This window comes from Alligator sinensis, unplaced genomic scaffold (genome assembly GCF_000455745.1).
Source record: "Alligator sinensis unplaced genomic scaffold, ASM45574v1 scaffold422_1, whole genome shotgun sequence".
Classification (NCBI taxonomy): domain Eukaryota; kingdom Metazoa; phylum Chordata; order Crocodylia; family Alligatoridae; genus Alligator; species Alligator sinensis.
In genome coordinates this window covers 174791-196357 of record NW_005842323.1, presented here as the reverse complement: position 1 = coordinate 196357, position 21567 = coordinate 174791, and the positions used below count along the sequence as shown (strand labels likewise).

Sequence of the window (21567 nt, the reverse complement as noted above, 5' to 3'; positions counted from 1 at the left end):
AGAGAGGAGAAAGAGGGGGGGGGGGGGGGTGGGGGGGGGGGGGGGGGGGGGGGGGAAGAAAAGGACACAAAAGGGCATCATTAGAATTCAAATCACGTGCAGTAAATCTCATGAATTTAGAGAACCTATTAGTAAGTTCACAGCAAGCTGGTATCACCCGACACCTAGAATGACAAGGGATTTCTTTGAAAAAGCACTTTACAACCTGATAAAGTATTGAGTATTGCTTAACTAAGCAATAAAAGATCTCCACTACACCTTGAAATAAAGAGACTCTCCATACGATTTTTATAGTATCCAATTCTAATCTCTCTGTATTTATTACATTTAACTGCAGGTGTCAGTTCTTTGCTTCCTCAGCTGAGCTTCCCACAGCAGATCAAACCCATACTGGGGAAAAGGAAGGAAGAGAAATGATACCCTATTTACCCAAATCCAAGACAACTTTGAATTTAAGACATTGTCCCAATAATTAGATTCTATACTTGGAAAATTAGAAATTTGTTCTAATTTTTCCACGTACAGAACTCACTTACTCGGGGCGGGGGGGGAATTGTTTTAAATTTACCCCACCCCCATTGCTTGCAGGAAGTAAAACAGCTGCAGAAGGCAGAGGGCAGGGGGCAAGGGACAAGACCCCCGCCCCTAGCATCCCCTACTCTTTGTTGTCCCATGCTTTGCCTCTTCCTTGTGCCTGCCACTGATGCCAATGGCGCCCACCCCCTACCACTTGTCCCCACCTCTGCCTGTACTTGTTCCCTGCCCCTCGGCTGCCTCTATCGCTACCATGTACCCTGCCTGTGCCTCTGAATCTTCAAAGCCAGACCTGAGCCACTCTCTGCCCTGGGCTGGTACTTGAATCTAAGATGAGGCTCCCCCACTATGATGATCATGGGAAAATATCTCATCTTGGATTTGAGTATGTGGCATCCCCTCATTCTTCTTCATCTAATAAGTGAAATCAAAATATGAAACACTCCTCAACACATAAAAGCATCTAAGAATAGCTCTCAAAATGATTGTGTTACTTTAGCTCTGAGGTCAACAATGTTTTGGAGCGAGGAGATGCTTTAACAGAACTTAGTTACAAGTGTGGACTACTTCCAACTTGAGCCTCAACACCGACTCAGCTGATCACCACTCCTCCCTCAGTGCCACCACTACCCAGCTGATGCACAGGCAAGACCCCCACTGCTGAAACACTGCCAAAGCCCTCCAGGCCCACAGGCAAAATAAAAAAAGCTTTGCAGGTTGGATCCTGCTCACAGACCGTAAGATGCCACTCCATCTAGCTAAATAATAAAGCGGCAAGGTACATATCCCTCTTAAAAATAATATAACTGCCTACTGGTATTGAATTAGCTTCCCTTGACATAACTGACATAAGAAAATGTGTGGCAATAGAAATGCTGGGGATCCCTGGCACATGATACATTTTTACTGTACACAAATAATTGGCAATCGCAGTATAACAAAAGACACAGAATATCTTAGTTGCATGAAATCTGCTGTTCCTTTTATTTTTGATGACAAGAAGATAAAGATAAAACCTAAAAAACAGAATTAAAGCTAAAGAAATTCAAAATGGTTACGGTCTAGACAGCTCCCCCCGCCCCCAAAGGAGCCACCTGCTGCTCTGTCCAGCTCCCCAATGGGCTCCTGCAGCCATACATTCCAGCCCCAAGCCGTAAGTCTCATGCATCATCTGGCTGGGCAGCAGCCCCAGCCCTGTTCAACGCCCTTCCTCCCCCCCACCCTCAAGACTTACTAGGCTCCCTGGTAGCCATGTGCATATATGAGCACACACGTGCACATGCTGCCCCCTATCTGACTGCTCTCCTCTGCTCCTTGTAGGCTGGAAATCTGTCAGCCTACAGAGAGCTCTTTGCAAAAGTGGAAAATACAAATGTTCCTCCAGTAAAATGAAAAATTCACATTTTTCTCTGTTAAAAGGGAAAATCTGAGTTTTTTTTCATTTTTCCATGGGAAACAGAAGACCCAGATCCCTGATAATCACACACAAGGAACTCTCACTAAATACATTGTCTATCATTATGTTGCTGCCAGAAGCAGCTGTGCTCAGTAATGGAAACCAACTATTGAAAAAACAAATGGCCCATGTTAGACAAACATATTGATGGTACTTTTGTTTTGGCCTTAAAAAAAAAAAAAAAAAAAAAAGGGGTTGTTTCCTCCACAAAGGAACTGGCACTGGGCCCGGAGGTACTGTACTGCAATACCTGGCCAGCACTGAAAGGGCCTGACACCCTTCCCTTGGTGCCAAAAATGCACCTTTATTAATAAATTTTAAAAAGAGAGAGTTACATAGTTGATGGGGTAGAAAGAAATACAAGGACCTGGAAGACTGTGGCTACATAGTACAGAGTGGGTGGGGGGAGGACACAACTAAGTTACATAGTAAGAACATAACCTGCTTAGCCTGGGGGGAGGGAGGGAGGAGATATGCAGTATTGGGCATGACCCTTACAAAGAAAAGATACAAAAAGTCCTACACAAAGAAGCCTCCTTGTTACAAAAGGTATGGGTTTTAAAGGACAGACAAGTAATAGTATTCAGAGTACAATTGTAGGGGTTGGGGAGAGTCCAGCTCTAAGTATTTTCAGTCACAGTCCATTGGAGGGGACAGTCAGACAATCATTTCTGGGTGCTTCCAAGCAATGGTCCATTGAGGTCTGCAAACTGTTACTTGCGCATGATGTGTTCCATACAGATGTCCCTCAGCTATGGGATACTCAACAGACGCATAGGGCACTCTCACTGCTGGGGCTCCATGCTCCAAGGGCCCTGACAATCAGCATCTCAACCATCACCTTGTACTCCTGGCTCCTCAAAACGTCCACCAGCAGCCGATGCTTCATCAGCTTCCACTCACAGGCAAATGGGATGGTGCCATCTATTATCACGATGCACTTGTTCTCTTGATTGGCCATGACTATGTGGATGTACAGCTCGATCTTGCAGCCTTTGACACTGTGGTTGATGGACGTGGTCCCTGCTGAAGCCAGTGTGGCCTTCATCAACCAATCCTAGATGGCATTGTGGCGGAGCTGCCATGCTTTGGGAGGGTCTCTGATTCATAGCCATATCTCTGGCAGCTCTTGTCAGGTTTTGCCCTCAGGTTGCCAGCATATGTGGCTCAGACAGCATCCTTTAGGAACCTCTCCAGGCAGATCCTCAGGTGGAGGGTCATGGTGATACAACTGGCACTGGGGACTGGGAGTAGCAAAACTCCCAGCTCCTGGCACTCCTTGGACCTGGTCCAGGTGCTGCCTATGCACTTCCTGAGGTGGTAAGTGGCATTATAGGTTCAGCTCCACAGAGAGGCAAAGTCCCTGCCAGCTTGGCTGAACTCACCATCCAGTGAACTGTTCAGGAAAGCGGCCAGGTCCCTGTCAGTGGGCTGTCTAGTGATTCTTCTGTGGGCCATCTCCCTCAGGACACTGGTGGTGATGCTACTTACCATCTTGTCTGGGCAGATCAGGAAGCAGAAAGCACGAGTGACCACTGCAACATTGCAGAGATCACCCACACAAGGGATGCTGGCACCTCCCTGCCAGCAAGGGACATGCAGGATCTCTTTGCTAGCCTGGAGTGGCAGGTGCAGCCACTTTCTCAGCAGATGCTTAACCTGGCTTTTTTAAGGGAGCTCTTGGGGACTGCTAAGCCTCTCAAAATGAACAGTGAGGGGGGGTGAGAAAAATATTCATTGCATTAATCTTCTCCAGGGGGTCAGCAGGGACAAATCCAGCTGATAGGCATCCTGCATGATCCCATGAATGATCTCTTCTGGCATCTGCTTCGCCTCATCTGCTTGCTCTGGATGGTGACAGTGAAGTCCAGGAGTCAACATGCAGGAAGGCATGCTTGGAGGTGTTGAAACAGAGCCCCAATCCACTCAGCTGCCTTAGAGCTGATGTCCAACATTTTCTGTAGCTGTTCAGGATTGCTGGCAAGGAGGACCACGTGGTCGCTGTAGGCCAGGAGACTCAGTCTCCATCCATAGAAGCTGACCTGCCAAGGTCTTCCACCACTGCTTGGAGAAACAGATCCATGGCCAAGTTGAAGATAATGGGAATGCTGAGTAGGCAGCCCCGTTTGATTGCCTGAGTGGGCAGCCCTGATGGTCTTGAAAAGCATCCTGAGTTCCCAGAGGGTGCTGAATATGTGGCAATGGGACATGGAGCCAAAGCAATTGGAGATGTTCAGCCACACCACCGCACAGTGTCTTCTTGCACTCCAAGCATTGTCCTGCGTGATCAGGAGTGCAATGTTATGTTCGTAGCTAGGGTTGGATATTTGACAGATCAAATGAAGTTTGGTCTACTGATTGGCCAAATATAGGTAAAAAATGTTGCCAATAGGTCCAAATAATACACAAAAAAAAGCACAAATTTTCTATTAAATGTGTCAAAAAACAATTTTAAAAAATCATATTTCTGTAAAGAAAACTACATGAAATATACAGTTTTTTTTGTAAAATTGCTGTAATCTTTGACTAGTTAAAAAATAATCAATTGACTGGTCAACTGACAATATTTGACTGGACAATTGACTGGCTTGCCAACCCTATTTGTAGCATCTTTTGTTCAAGAGGAAGCCCTTAGCTCAGGCTGATGGCTTTCCAAGATCACCACCCAGTTGGTAATCCGGGCTGCCATGCAGCTGGCATACAGTTTATAGGTGGTGGGGCAATGGGCCTTCAGTTGCTTGGGTAATCCACCTTGCCGTTCTTGGGCATCGGGACCATTATCACCTTGTTCCAGGAGCTGGGCTTGCAGCAGAACTCCCTGCACTGGTTGAAGATCAGTGTCAGGATAAGGCAGCCTGAGTCTTGCTTTAGTAGGCTGTACCCGACACTGTCTTTGCCAGGTGCACTGTCCCTTGTCTTAGTCAGATGGGCCTCCACTTCCTTTGGTGTGATGTTCGCTTTGAGCCCCTCCACAAAGTATTTCCCAGGGGATCTGACAGAACACCAGATTTAGGATCTCCCACACTGCCTCAGAGTGGTCGAACCAGTACAACTTCTGGATCCTGGAGGCTGCTGCTGGGTCATATCGCTGGCACTGAGGTCTTCTCCTGGGTCAGTTCTAGTGCAGTGCTGAACTGGCTGCCAGGCCGCCAATCCCCTGGGGTTGCCTGGGTCAGGCAGCTGCCAAGTTCTCCTTGGTCAGCCTGTTTACTAAGGCCTCAAAGATCTGGAAGGTGGTAGCTTCAGAGAGCTCTTTCACCCAGATGACCTGCCAGGGTATGGCCAGCTTCTGTGGAGGGCCAGGCTCTCTTGGCTGCTCAGAGGCACCCTGGGGAGGACAGCTGGTGGTGCCAGGTGGTCCAAGGTCTGGGCTGCTACCAGTGGTCAGGTCTGGTTGGGGTGGGCAAGTCAGTGGTCTGTGTGGCAGTGTAGCTAGAGCAGGCCTTGATGCAGGAATGATCCCTTGTTGTTTTGTCTGGGGCTGCTAGCGAGGCTATTGGCTTTGCAGGCTCCTTCATCGAGGCCACGTTCCAGCATACTAGTGGGGCCAGCAAGGCATGCTTTGCTGCAGTGGGCTTCCTTGCTGCTTCCTGGCCCTGGCACGTCTTCTGATGTATCTTGAGTTGTTTCAGCACATTGAAGCATGTGCCATAGAGCAGTGCTTCTCAAACTATCTGATGTGGCAGACCGGCAATTTTTTTTTCCAGTAGGCCAGGGACCGGTGCCCAGTTCAGCCGGTGGCAGCAACTGCGTGCAACAGCGCTACAGAAATGCGCGACCGGCTGTTTCTTTCTCTTGCCTCATCTCGCACAACGTGATGTCACCTGGAGTGTTGGAACATACGAACTGTGGCACTATGCCATATCGATGTTATGCTTCTGAACATGTATTTCTTTCTTTCCTGGTAACTCACTGTGGACCGGCGAATATATTTCTTTCTTTCCCGGCAACTTGCTGTGGACCGGCAACCGGTGGCTCGCGGACTAGCAGTGGTCCGCAGACCACCACTTTGAGAAGCACTGCCATAGAGGATACAAAAGGCAACTTCTGGCAGTGGCACCACAGCTGCTTCTTTGGGTTTGTTGTCTTGTATTCCTTGGGCGGGAAGCTGATTGGGCAGACCAGCTTCTGTGGGACGGGAAAAGGAGATGGGACCAGATCCCAATCTAATCTACTTTGTCACCTGGGCTGCCAGCGATGAGATCCGGCATAGCTGCATTTTGGGGTTCCTTTGTTATCTGGGGTGGTCCTCTGTTATCCAGCGGAAGTAGGGGAGTTAGCCTTAGTTGCTTAGTTGTCCAGGGGAGGGGGGGAGGGGTTTCTTTGCTAAGAGGGAGGTGGGGAAGAGAGCCCTCCACTATCCTGGGGCCCATCATTGAAGTCCAGACTGGAGTCCAGGGGTCCTTATCCTTTCAGGGGTCTACTGCCATCTGGGGGTCTGTCATCATTATCCAGGGTACCTTCACTGACCAGGGTTATGTTGGGCTCCATTGTCACTTTCCAGTGTTCTGCTCGCCCATCTCCCTCTGGAGGTCTCCACAGTCCCCTCTAAGAGCCTAGAGTATCTCAGGATGTCCAGGACCATACCTGGTCTTCATCCATATTAAGCAAAGATAAGTTAGTATAACCTATATAAATAAAAAGTGCTGCTACATTTGATCTTAGCTAAAAGACTGAGATGCTCCCAGAAACCTACTGCAACGACAGGTTGGTGCAACCACTGTGAATATAACATGGAAATATTCATTAAGTGCAGCCCCCCTCACTGCTAACTCTTTTTCCAGTCACGGTGAGCCCCTTCCCTACATATATTTTGATTTCCTCTTCACTCAAACAGCTGAGCTGTGCCTTTTTTCCCCCTATTTCTGACGATTCCTGTTTCTTCACCAACCTTAAATGCCTGGCAAACATCACCAAATGAAGCTGCAAACAGTTCTCCCAGAAACCCTCTCTCTCAGCCTGAGATTAGTGTGATCCCACCCTTCATGTGGGTGGAGCCAGACCAGGCTGCCTAGCACATCACCTCTATATCAGTTTTTGGAGCACCCGAGGACTCATGACAAGAATACCCAGTTCCAGTTATGAATGGGGGCTAATTAGAACATGGATTTTTTGTGCCTGGTATCTGGAGTGTGTACGTGTGTACACACACACACACACCAGTGCTGGGCTGAGCTGTGGGATCACCATGGCTTGAAATGCTGTTGAATGGTAGGGTCTAGCCCAATGAACTACTGGTATGTGATAAATTATGATATTTTGGCTTTGGACTAATATCATGCATAGTTTGTACTATATGTAAGTAGATGCCAAAGTTCTGCCCAAAAGTGTATTTATGGAGTGCCTGTGCTAAAACTTGCAACAGTTTCAAAAAAAGGTAATATGCATCAATTCTGGATGAACTAAATGCATGGGTACTATATGCAAATTGCTACAGCCATGTTTAATTTCAAGGTTGTAAATTTTGCTCTTTTATTTCCTTGTGCTCAGGGAGAGCAGGGTCTGACATTAAAGAGAGGGGAAAGAGGCTGCCAGGGGAAAAAGTTGGGGAGAAGCAAAGAACAAAGGGGCTACCTGACACCCCAGATTTCTTTTCCCTGCTGAAGATTTAGGTGGGGGAGAAATTCAAGGCAAACTTCCAATAATCAGGTTCTATACCTGAAAAATTTTAACCAATGTATAAATTTTCCATATATAAAATATAATTGCTGGGTGTCATCTTATCATTAAGGTCGTCTTCTATTTGAGTAAATACCGTATTTAAAAATACCTCCAGTCTAGGCTCCATCTGAATGTACTTTTTGTTTAGAAGTATAGTAGTAGTAATAGCATTTCAATTTCTTGATGTAACAAAAGAACACCCCATATAGCGTATGAAACTCATAACATTTATGTTGTCTGTAGCTATTTTCATTTTTAACATGCTGTCTAGAGTGACTAAAGGCCCAAGCCAACAGAGAGCACTGTATAATAAACATGTAGCCCATGTGCTTCTTATGCTAAGTGAACAGACACACGCTAGTTATTTTTAATGTATATTAGGTAGAGACTTTAAACTCCTAGGAAATTTATTCTAAAGGGCAGTTAAATGCCATTCGACTGCGCCTTCCTCGCTTCCCTTCCCTAGAGAAGATACAACTGTGCCTCTGACTTTTAGTTTAAAATATTACAAAAGAAAATTGGTTACCTTTTCAGATTCACCATTGCCCAAGGTATACCTGTGGGTGTGTTGAAGGCAGGAAGGAGCTTTCCTGCCAGCTGCACTGCTTTGATCTTGAAAACCTGAGATAGAAAGATGAGCTGCTCAGTTACAAACACACGTTTCCTTAAATGAGGTACAAAGTACAAAGGCTGTCACTGTAGTACAAGAGCCAGTTATCAAAATGGAATATATTAACATTTGATTTGCTTTTCAGCAATTCTAAATTTATTTTCTATTCACTTCTCATACTTCACTAACATTTAAATATGGAAGTGTGACCAGTCAGTTTCACTTCTAAGCCTAACTTTTAGGCTTAATAATAACAATCATCATCATCATCATCTACTGCCTGGGTTCCCACTAAAGATGACTATGAAAAAAAACCAGTTCAAACCAAGTATGTCAAGATGCTTTCTGAAACCATCTTTACAAGTACATATGTTGTACAAGTACATATGAAACTTTACAAGTACATATGAAACTAGCATAGAAATATTAAAGATTTCAACGTTAGAGATTCCCCACCTTTCCATGATATATACTATAAGCAGGTAAGGTTTTTATATTTTTTTAAATATACTCACACTATATACAGTCCCAATTTAACCCATTCCTGAAATTCATCTTTATAAACAATAAGTAATGACTCTCTAATATTTCTCTCCAACTCTGATTCTTCTTAGAATTTCCCTGAAGTTCTAGTCAACCTCTAGTTAAAAACCTCATGCTACAGAAAAAATGATCCAATACGACTTGTACATAGTTGTGGCAAACAGGATCCACCTATCAGCAGCCAGCAGTAATGAATCTGCATCTTTTATGCAGGGTGTTAGCATCTGAATTTAGGTGACTCACACAGAAGATCCTGGAACCTGCCACCACATTACAGCACCATCCATGGAGATTATACTGCACATTATAATTGTTTTGTATTGTACTGTATTCTACCAGCACTGAAACAACAGCATCTTCCTAAATCATTTTCAGTTCCACTGGTGGTAAGCAAAAAATGGGTAAACTTCATGCACGGAAAAATCCAGTCTTTTATACACAACGTTGTCTGCACATAGCATGATGTTTAGAATACCAGTGGCTGTCTACAACTGTCCACTATAGTTCCCACTCATAGAAATGAACCAGTTATAGCAACAGTAAGCATTTTTACCAACAATTTCTTGGAGTTGACAAGACCTCGTACTGTCAGTGCACTTAACTGCCTAAAAATGCTGTCAAAGTTCTAAAGGAGTGTCTGTGATGCCCTGACCTCAGATGCAAATCAGGAGAGCCTTTGAGATGTACTCCTGGGGTGTTCTCACTCCTTCAGGGCTGCCCTTCACCCCCAAACCCCTACCTGCCATCTGCTGCTTAACCACTGAGAACAACCAAGATGAACTAGGAGCCAAGCCTTTGGCCTGTAGCACCTCAGCCTTACCCATCTCATCTAGGTCTTGGATGAGGGGAGTTTGCAAGCTAGAAGAGTCCCACCCTTGCCCAGTAAAGTGCTCAGAAAAGATAGATTACCTCCTTCCTTGGAAGAAGCCTGCCTGTATGGTCAAATGTTCTGACATCAGAGTTATTACTGACAATAAATGTGTTATAAAAGAAAATACTGTAAAAAGATTTATTATAAGAACAAGAGCAAACATAAGAAGTCAGTAACTGTATGTTAAAATACAGACAGAGATATGAGAATAAACAAACTAAGCAAAATATCAGAATAAGCTGATCTTATCCTGTATTTTAGACCCAAGAATGCAGCTTCTACTCAGCCTGGTAGCTGAAGAATCAAAGCACCTGATGCCCAGGAAGGCCAAGACAAAACACTCAAGGCAAAGTTTAAGTATAGTGTCTTATTTGGCCATTTATGTACATTATCCACTGCATTTGTGGGGAGCCCATACTATGCATATAACTTTAGCAGACCAGAAGACCCTCCTGATGTAACTATGACCAGGAGAATATTTGCATCCTTTCAGACATATCCAAAAGACCATTTCCCCACTGAGACGTACCCTTTCTTTGGATAGCCTGTTCCCAGGTGACATTTCAGCTACAATCTTGCCTTGTAAGATATAAAATGGTCATTTTGGGAGGGCCTGGACCATGTACCTCAGAGCATATCCATAAGAGTCTGGATATTTGACCCCGCATTGGATGCTAATTTTCAGTTCATTTGCAACTTATATGGATCATCAAACAGAGCCTGCTCCATTTATTCACAGCAGAACTACAACTTCCTTTTTTCATGGGCTGCATAATAAATTTCACATTAAGTAGTAAATAATCCTGTAATGACAAAAATAGCCATTTCATATCCAATTCCAAAAAGCAGACAACCAGAAGCCCACTCTTATTTATCAGATAGTATTAAGCTTGCATGCTTTATGTAACACAGGGTACAGATATACTGAATCAGTAATTCCCAGAGATTTTAGACAATTTTACCCAGTTTGGCAAACTTCATTCTTGACTGTGCCAGCCAGAACTGACAGCCTCATCCTGTTCTAAAGTAACCATAGCAATTTGGCTGTTCTTTGAAATGTAGGTGGGTAGGAGAAGCCCAACTTCCACTCTTGGTTAAAAAAAAAAAAAACACCCAACAAACCTACACATGGCAGAATAGAACAGTAGCCAACGACAATGTTCTTGAGCCTAGCAGGGAAGACTTCATTACAAAAGGAAGACCAGGCCAGAGGAACAGTAACAACAAGCTGGAAGTACACATATTAGTAGGCACCATTTGGAAGCACTGGTTTAAACACAAGAAATGGTCATAACCATTGCTATGCAGAGGTTTCAGACTTGAAACATCAAATTCTCTTTCTCTTCCCTTCCAAATAAAACCTCCACTACATTCAAGGGATGTACATGGAAGTCTACAATATTCTTATTAACACCCTGGCTTTGGCAAGCAAAGCAAGTGGCTACTGTAAGAGAAAGGATTTATAAACAAGTAGGACCAGGGCTACACAAAAGTATCTTAAAAAAAAAAAATCCCAGCATACATCAATTGTCTCACTTGTCATTGTGCTAGATGCTGTCAAAACAAACCAGAAAAAAAAGGGTTTCTGCTCTAGAGAAATCACATCTAAGTACAACACTACATTCAGCAGATGGATAAAACAGACTGGAGAGAGATGATATAGGTCAACATGGTAAAAAGCAGCAGTCACAGCACAACAGCTGCCTAACTGCTGCTCAATTTTTTGTAATATAAGGAAAACAATAAGGCTGCGATGTAAGTTTATGCAGATGTTCCTGGTTGCTGTACTCCAACTTGAGGTGCATCTGCAAGGCGAAAAAAACCCTGCTTGCATTATGTTGGGGAGTGGGAGAATCCCCCACTGCACCTAAAAGCGGGGTGGACAGGCAAACTGGCAGATGGATGTGGATCCAGTATTTGGGAAAAGAAGGTACAGGAGAAGCTACCCGTATCAGTATGTATGCATATGTATGCATTGCAGGGGTGGCTGCATCCCTACTCTCAGCATCCTCCTTGCATATACCACTGGTGCAGGCAGACCATGCTGCAGGAGCTGCTGAACACTTTTTAACGTTCCCAAGGCAAGTAAGCACCCCTACCTTCTCCTCTGCGCCCATATGCACATCATCTCCCTTTCTCTGTCTCCTTCCTTCCCTTTCAGTTTCTCCTTCTCCAATTGCTGTTGTTGTACTGAGAGTGTGGGAGATGGTTGAAGGGGAGGGGTGGGGAGGAGTCCTGCTTCTGTGGACAGAGGGGAAGCAGAGATTCTCTTCTGCTTTGGGGACTTTTTAAAATTCCCCAGAGGCTCCTTCCCAAAAGGGAGGTGCAGCCATGCCACTGTACCCCTTCTGGATCTGCCCCTATTCACAAGAGTCCCTGGCTAGGGACAGAAGTTGCACATAAATCAGTTTAAGTGATCAAGAAACTAGTTTAAACCTGTAACAAAATAGGAGTTCAGCGCACATAAACCAGTTTCAAAATGGCTGAAACTGGTTTAAGATAAACCTGGTTGAATGTAGTTCAGACTAAACTGATTTAGGTCAAACCAGTTTATGAAACTGTCTCAGACCCCTTCCTGATTCAAGTTAAATTCACAGTCCCCCAGGATCACAGCATTTTGCAGCCCTGGGCTGGGCTGTCTGCTCCAGACAGCAGGGCTGGCTCCACCCCTCTGCTCCCTAACTAGAGCAGTGTGGATTGGCTCACTGGCCCAGCCAAGCTGAGGTCTGGGGCCAGGGAGGGGAGTTATACTCCCCTTCCCCTGAGAACGGAGCTATCCTGCCCTGCTAACTCAGTGCTGGCTTCAATTGTGGACTACAAATCCCAGAGGCACCTGGAAGAAGCAAAAGGAAGTGATGAGCAGTATTCCCTGTAAGGTGCACACGTGGGCAGCCACGCACAATTAAAAATCTTGCCGCGCACAAACTTTTTCATGCTGCGCACCTGCCCAGATAGGAGCTGGGCACGGTGGAGGAACTGGGGCCAGCATGGGACACTTACCAAAAGTAAGCTCCTCACTGCAAGGCAGGCAGCAGCTCCTCCCCAAGATGGGGACAGGGGCTGGGGCCTGATGTGGGCTCTGCCAGCTCCAGGCAATTGCTCCGCAACCCCGCATCGCCTCAGAGAGCGAAGAGGCGCGTGGCATCAGGGCTGGAGAGCAGAGCAGTTCCCTAGAACCTGCGGAGCACTGCTCACTAGCTACTAATGGAAAAATATTCAGCTCTGCAGCAAGCTGTTAGGAAAACAGAAGCCCTTAATCTAAAATTCTACACTAGGTACTAGACACGACAGGTGGAGCACAGTGCAGCCCAGCAGCTGCCAGCACCTGGCGCCAGGGCTGAGGTGAGCGCTGCTCTGTTCCCCTCTTTGCTGCCTTGTGCAGCCCTTGTAGTGGCATCCCTCCCCCCAACCCCTTCCCTAGTCCCAGCCTCACTCCCTCCCTCCCTCCCTGGCATGGGGACCTATCCCTATTTGTTATATTGTAAAGTACGTTCACTTTATGCAAATTTGATTTATGTGCCGTTCTCCGGGAACGCATGTACTGCATAAAGCACGGGAAACCTGTATTGAACACTAGGATAATCATTTTTAACTACTTTACATTCACTAGATTGCTTGTAACAATTACCATTCACTGTCATGAGTCTAATTCAGTTGCCTTGGCCAAGTCCTGATAAATTGCAAAGTAGAAAATGATATGGTATCATTGTTTTAATGTTTTATAACACTTTTCATATTAAAGCATACTACACACATGCCCACAGACAGCCTGAAACTGCAGTAGCCATTCAGGCTGAAGGCAAAACAAATGACAACAGCATAAAAAGGTATGTGGAAACAGAAGTACAGGGGTGGCTGCGACAAGAACAGATTCCAGGGATGGGGGAATAGCCTTGCTCAGTCTGATTTAGCTTTGAGACATTTATGTTAAGTGTCCTCACTCTTATCAGGCTATAGAGTAAAACCATTTGATCATATTGTCTGACTTGGTATATAAAGCAAGTCACAGCTATGCAGGGACCCCTGAAGTTAGCACCATAAAATAGTGTCTAACTAAAGCAAATCTCCAAAACACTTAGTCTTGGTTTTGTAAAGATATCTTCACATCATAAAAATCTTATCTCCATCTCTAAGTGCTAAGTTCCTTGCTTCAAGACATTTCTTCAGCCCTCAGTTTTTGTGTCAGTTTACAGCATCCTCACTAATTCTTCAACATCCTTTTAAAAAGTGGATACCAGAACTAAATTCAGTAGTCCAAAACTGGTTTTACCAATACTGTTTATATAGGTAAACATCACCTATCTCTACCTGCTACTTTCTTGTTTATACAATAAATCCAAGGATTTACGTTGGTCTTTCTGCCATGGCACTTTACACTGAGGACTTATACTGAGTTGCTTGTCTCCCATGATCCTCAAATTCTCTTCAGTGCTACTGTTACCCAAGAGAGTCCCCATTCTATGGATGTGATCTACATTCCGTTTTCAGATGCATAATCTTGTGCTTGGCTGTTTTAAAATATATTTTTCTTCAAATGGGCCCAGTTTATCAATTCAAATTGCTCAGCATGATCATCCTCATTCTCTGTTATTACACACCAGTCTGTCAATCTAAAGTATCATCTGCAAATGTTATAAGAAATGAAATGTACTTATCACCAGGTAGCTGACAACCACTGAATAGCACCAGGTCTAAAACTGACCTTCAGAGAAGCTCACTAGGAACATTCCTATGCGATAATGGTATGCCACTAACAACTAATTAGCACGTGTCGGAGCAGACTTGATTAACTGAGCATGCTAATTCCAGCAGCCTCTGCGTCACGTGTATTTAGTGTCCCCACATTTCAAAGCTAGTTAAAGCACTTTCCCCCCACCCCGCCCAGAAGCACGTGTATAGATGCCCTTAGTTTTGAAATCTATCAGTCATTCAGTTTTAACCCATCTAGCTTGTGCTTTATTGATACTGTATAGTGCTAATGCTTTAAACAATTGCTTGTGCTACTAAATTGATTCTAGCCCTGTAGGGGGGGATAAAGGCAGCAAAGCCAGATCATTTGGGTGGGGTTGGTCTGCAGGACGGATCCAGTGTGGAGTCAGGCCACAAGTCAGTCTGCAGGTGCAATCTAGCTGCCAGCCCAGCTCCATGCACAGGATCTGGCCATGGACTGAACCCACCCACTGGCCCAACTCCAGCAGCCAGATCTGGCTGTGGATGGACCATGAATGTCAGCAGGATCCAGTACATGGGGCCATGTCATCCTGCCTGCAGGCCTCCATACAGGTCTGGAAATTTGGCAGCAAGTGAATGGAGGCAATGTTAATTGCCACCACTCCCCTGCTGCCAATTTCCAGACCTGTTGGAAGCCCCACAGGCGAGATGATACCGGATCTGGCCCCCAGGCTGGAGGCTGAACACCATGGATCTAAACCAAAAGCCTTACAAACATTTAATAAATCATTTTTAATCCTTCTCCACCAACCTTGTACTCTCCTGAAAGAAGGACATCAGTTTGACCAAAATCTATATTCCATAAAATGTTGTTGATTGCCCTTAATTATACTGCCATTCTCACATTCTGTATTCAATGAATTCCATAACTTTTCTCAGTTTTTTGTTTGGTTTGCAATTGATATCTGTTATACTTACCTGGATTGTCCAACTTGCCTTTTTTCAAGTGACACACTTGCACCTTTTCACTCAAGGAATTTTCCCAGTATTCCAAAATTCAGTAAGAATGAACAACAATCCATAGATCTCTTCAGCTAATGTTCAGGATTCTTAGGCTCATATCCACCAAGTGAAAAACATTTAACCATAAGAGTTCACAGTTATCACCCTCCTTGGTGTCTAATGGATTATAACATAGTTCACCATCATGGTGTAATGCAAATAAATATGCTCAAAGGCTGACTCATTAACCTTTCGTTAGGTCTTTTAGCGACTGGCTTTGTTAGTTTATATATACCATTCCTTCCCCCACTCAAACAGTGCCACTAAGCTATTATTTAAACCAGTGGTATAGACCTTAAGTTTCAGGGGCAACTGCTTTTGTGCATCATGGAACAACAACAATCTTTAAACACTTAAAACTTTCTAAAACTAAAACCAATTTGTTTTAGCAAATAAACTAATATTCAGTGAATACTGTATTGAAACAAATTGCAAGTTGTTGCATTTAAATGCAGCCAAATTAGACTCATTCAAAAATCTATGCAACTCAACATTCTGAATGAAGGGTGACTCATCAGCTATAACAAATAAATATTTCCACACTTGGTGTCAGACTGAAACCAGGCACAGACAATTCCAGTTGAGAAGGTTACTATATTGAAAAGGAGTTAAAACTCTTCTGCATTGTCAAATATGCTAAAATAAAGCACAAAGCACTTAGCTTGAGTCACTGGTACTCTAGCCCCTTTATGACAGATACCCTGGTGCAAAGGACATGGTGGATGCAGCCACCAGAAAGTACCTATCATGCAGAATAAACATAAATATAACCCAGTTACAATATCAGCCCCTTAAAGCCCTTCTATTGCAGGGGGGCCAAAAAAGGAGTGATGCTGTTGATATAAAACCATGTTTGCCTTCGCTTTCCAAACTTTAGATGCTGACTAGAGCTTAAATGAAACAATTGAAGCAATTAAGTCTGTCCAGTGACAAATGACAATTATCAGAAATCCACTAAATATAAAATGCACTAAGACAAACCTTTCAGTGCTGCTCTATACTATATTGTGCACATGTGTGTTAGCAGTTTGCATTCAGAAAGAAAACTGACCTTGCCTTTGGGAAATGAAATTGTGAAGAGTCACAGAGCTCTAACCAATTATAAACAGAAAATGTATTAGTTCATAATAAACTGAATTCAAATCTTTATTTGATAGGAGAGCCACAATATTCTTTCCACTAAGTTTTACTTCTTGGTAAACTATTACAACAGATGAACCCTTTTTAAGGCACAGCAAGGCCTGTTTTCTGCAAACAGCTCATAAAACATCTTTCACTAGCTGAAACCTGTACTTTATATATTTAAGTCAATTGTAAGAAAAATGTTCATTCTATTTCAGTTGGCCTACATCAACATAGGTTTATTATAAAATAAATTTCCTGAATATGCTCCCTATCAGTTTTCTGGGAACAGGTTATTTAGATTAACTGTGAATAGGGTATCAGGTATTCTGCAGATTTATACCTGTTTAAAAAACAGATTTCAGAATAAATTTATCCACATGAATTAAGTTATCATCTCACTCAGAGATGTCACATTGATGGTGGTTATAAAAATGAGAAGACATTCATCTTAAAGGACTGCTGTATATTAGAGACTGGTAAAGGTAAATGCAATAAATCAATGAGTATTTATTCCATGAATATTAAATATATACATAGCCTTGTTCAGAGAAAATAAAATTATAAACACATCTATTATATTAATGAATTAACAGTAGATGAGAACACTGTCACAAAAGGTATAAATGTCATTCTTCTTCCCAGCTTGCAAATGCCATTAGAATATAATTTGCTTTGTTCTTCTAACATGCTATGATTTTTCAAGGCATAGCAACATCACAATATACGTTTCATGGGGTTTTTTCAGGCTTCTTTAATACGAAAAGACTGACCTGGTACCCAACACTAGAATTTTGTCATTCCAGATCATGCATGTTTTAAAGCATTTTATTTGTTAGCTGCTGCTGAGGATTTTTTATTTGATTTTACCAAACAAACTTGGAGCTTCAATGATTACTGGTTAAGTCTCACAGGACACGTCTACAAGAGACACTTAATGTGCAGCAGACTGATTGACTGTGCATTAGTGTCGCAGCAAAAACCACACTATTATACTAATGCACAGTAATTAGCCTACTGCACATTAACAGTCACATAAAAAGCATGTGATTGCACTAATGCATAGCAGGGCAGCCTACTGTGCATTTATATAGTACTTCCTTTTGCAAGTGCTAAATTTAATATGCAGTAGGCACTGCACATTAATCAGCATATAGACACACCCACATTGTGAGAATTAAGTAGCTGTGCAAGTTGAGGAGTGGTCAGAAGAAAGAGTCCTTTATCTTTCTGTACAGTAGTTGTTTATAATAGACAATGTTATGCTGTCTGCAAAACTGGATTACTCCTGCACAACACACCCTCACAAAGCACCTTGAGGCTTACAGGTGAATAAGCTAAGTGCAGAGGCAAAGCACCAATAAAAATAAATACCACAAAGGAATTTTAAATTCTCAGCCCTCTGTTTATCTTTTTAGAGCCAGGGCACCCCTCAAACACTTTTATAAATGAGGCACTACCTCCAGTTGAGAACCAGTGTTGGTGCTGCCTCAACTTATTTCAGTGCTTCTCAAACTGCTCTACATGCCTGCTGCACAGCCAGCCTGGGAAGGGCTCTGGTTCATGCACATGATCCTGCTGCATTAGTTTTCTAATCAGCCTAAAGCAGGCAGGAGCTTCCTCATGCTGTAGCCCTTCCCAGTCCACTCTCATTCTCCCCACACACCCCCCCACTCCAAAGCGCTTTCTGGAAATACTCATGCAGGTAGAACTGTCCTGTGTGCCTCTGTTTCCAGGAGGAACACAGGGAGAAGGGGAGAGGGAGGGTGTGGGACTGAGAAGGGCTACAGCACCAGCCATCTCTCTTGTCTGCTTTAGGTTGATCAGAGAGCCTTAATAAAAGAGGAGCGTACAACAGGCAGTTTTACCTGGCTGCAGCCATGGCAGCAATGCCTGCATCACAGCACCCTTGAGGGGGTTTCACAGCACCCTGGTTGAGAACGACTGTACTAGACAACACTGAACTAGGAACAAAACTCGAGAATTCTGTTATCCAGAATTCTACTTGCCTAGCAAACAGTGGCACCTAGATCTCAGGGGCAGTGCAACAGGAAGAATTTGCAAAACTAGAAAGGTAAGAGGGAAGGATGTTTGTGGGTGGTATCTTTTATTGGACCAACTGCGTGGTTGGAAAAGACTTAGAAATGTTTTCAGATGGAGCAGATTCCTCATCAGGTCGCATTTGAAAGCTTGTCTGTCTATCCCAACTTAGCATTTGGTCTAAAAAAATCCTTGCCTCTTGCATAATTTCTGGATCAGCACTAGTCCAAGAACAGGGGCACCTCGGGCTTGAAAAGAACATCAACCAAGTGGCAAGTTTTGGTTGGTGCCCAGAGTTGAGAAAGGATGTAACGAGTTTCAGTCAGAATTACCTGCCATGTGCTTTCAACAACCCTGATTGTACAATTCAACAGAGGGTGTTAAAACACCAAAGAATTGATGGCCCCTAGACACACCTCCAGATGGATTATATAGGGCCACACCTAAAGAGCAGAAGAGGTAATGCATATTGACTTGCCATTATAGATTGCTTTATGAAGTGGGTGGACGCCATCCCCACTCATAATTGCATGGCAAAAACCATGGCAAAAATAGTAGAACAAATATTTTCCCACTGGGGAGCCCCTAGAGTCCTGGATAGTGACCAGGGACCCCACTTTGTCAGTCAAGTAACCAGGGAAGTGTGTTTGGCATTCAATATAAAACAAAAGCTTCATATTCTAGGGAATCCCCAAAGTTCAAGATTAGTCGAATGCAGCAACTGGACCATTAAAAACACCCTGAGGAAAATGGTAAATGTATCTGAAACGGATTGGGATGAGTGACTGCCATTCATCTTGATGGCCCCCCATGGCTCAAAGGCCAGCCATCGGGTAACTCCCCATCTGGCCATGACAGGTTGCAATATGAGACTCCCCGAAAAGTGACGGGTCGACTGCGACATCTCCAGTGACTGGCAACCAAAAATCCTCACTGAGGCATGGATGAACCAACTGATGGAGAAAATAAAAGCTGTACAAGTGGCAAACACTTTAGGTGTGGAAACCTTACAGATAGATAAATATTTTGTGAGGCAGAAGAATATCATCAAATGGAACATAGGTGTCAGAGTGATGTATCAATCATTTGCAGAGAGAAACCATGCTCGCTCACCTTTATGGCTAGGACTGGCTTATATTATCGATAAAGCTAGTCCCACCGTATATGTCATTGAGATTAACTGTAACAAAAGGAAGATAAAAAAGATGGTTCCATTCATCACAGTTAAAAGAATGGAAGAGTACCAGCTAAAGGTACAGGTTTATATAATTTCCTGTTTCTTTATTGCAGCTCTAAGCATGAGACTGACAGAGGGCATCTGAGGAATATGCACTATGACCTGGCAGCAGAGAGGAGGAGAAGGATGCTAGCTAGTTGTCCGGAGCCATGAGAAAAGTGCAACGAACTCCCAAATGATCAAGTAAAAGACATCTGTCTTTCTGATGGTGACCCAGGTCTCGGACCCAGCAGCACTGGAATCAGTAGCTGCGATGCAGTGGCAGCTGGAGCCATGGTCACTTATGCAGTATGATGGGAGTTAACGTCACTCCACAAGAAGTTCCAAAGATAATCTTACCAAATATCTGGGCAGGGAGGGGGAGGGAATCACTTGCTAGGTAAGTCAAGCTTGGCTTCCAGTCAGTGAGGTACCCAAAATGAATGGATGCTTTTGAACATTTTGTCCATAAGTCTATGCATTACACAGTTCTCCATGTGTAAAATGCATATACCTTTCCTCTCACTTGGGCCAGAAAAAAATACTGCCAAATGAGGCAGATCAGCTGTGCTATGATGTCACAGCACAGCTGATCCACTTCATTGGGTGAAACACACATCACCCCTTGTTCCGACCTTGATGGTCTGGGACAAGGGACAATGCAATCTTTCCACTTTCTCTGCTCAGTCAGAACTGTCATCTGCATCAGCTGTCACCTGGGTCCATTTCCACCCGCAGATGTTATGAAGATAAATCCATTAATGTTTGTGTGGTGCCCAGACACTACTCTGATGGATACCACAGACAAGGCAAAGAATAAAGGTCTTAGACTAAGTGCAAGGCATGTGGCCACAGAGTGAGTAATAAAAATAAAAAATAAACACTAAAATCAGCAAGTCTTTGAGCATTGATTACTCAAGGATGTGAACATTACCCAAACTATGCAGTGAATCAAACTGATTTTCTGCAGAAGAAATAATGTGCGATTATGTAAGGAAAAAGTGCAACACAACAGCAGGATACATAAGGAGAAGGGCACATAATTAGGACTGAATGGACTACTTAATTGATATGCCTCATTATTCCTAACAAAAATGAAATCACAATCTTAAACACAAAAACTGTTAAATATGAAGTTTACTGAGTGCATGTGTCGCAAGGCACCTCGATGCTCTGCTCCTAGACAGTGGAAACTGACAGGGAAAGAGAGCCCTGGAGCCCTGGCAGAACATAACAAGTACAGCTGCGGGTTGCCAGGGCAACTAACGTGAGTCAGCTGGCCAGAAGGGGGCAGGGCCGAGCCCTTATAAAGCCCAGGGCTGAAGCCAGGCTAGCAGTTCCCTGCCAGCAACCAGAGGGGCAGCAGCTCCTGCAGTTAGGATGCGGAGGGAAGCCTAACAGCAAGTACTGCTGTGACATGGAGCAATGTTGTTATAGCCATAGGGCGTGTGTTGAGTTATAGCCAGGAGGCTTGAGTTTATGTTTGGTTGTGAGACTACACCGGTGGTTTGAGTGAGGCTATAGGGATTGGAAGAGGCCTCGTAGGGACCCACAGGGGGTGGGACCCCGGCACCAGTGAGGGCACAGTATTCTAAGGGGGAACCCCAGTGGTATGGGAACCCTGGCGCCAGTGAGGGCGCAACTTGCGGGGTGCGTAGACCCCAGCCCCAGAGAGGGGCAGCTTTGAGAAGCCCCAGCGCGGGCACGATGAGCCCCAGAGAGGGGGCCATACTTTTAGGAAGCCCAGTAGGGGCACAGCAAGCCCCAGAGAGGGGGCCATA

General features: G+C 44.2%; 1 protein-coding gene across 4 annotated transcripts in view; it reads right to left on the bottom strand.

The window, feature by feature from the left end:
• Positions 1-21567, bottom strand: part of MAN1A2 (mannosidase alpha class 1A member 2) — a 217773-nt gene that overhangs the window by 68626 nt on the left and 127580 nt on the right. For all 4 annotated transcript variants that reach the window (XM_006028550.3, XM_006028551.3, XM_025209999.1 and 1 more), the window contains one exon: positions 8178-8272. In XM_006028550.3, the coding sequence (XP_006028612.1) occupies positions 8178-8272 (95 nt within the window). The remainder of the gene's footprint in view (positions 1-8177; positions 8273-21567) is intronic.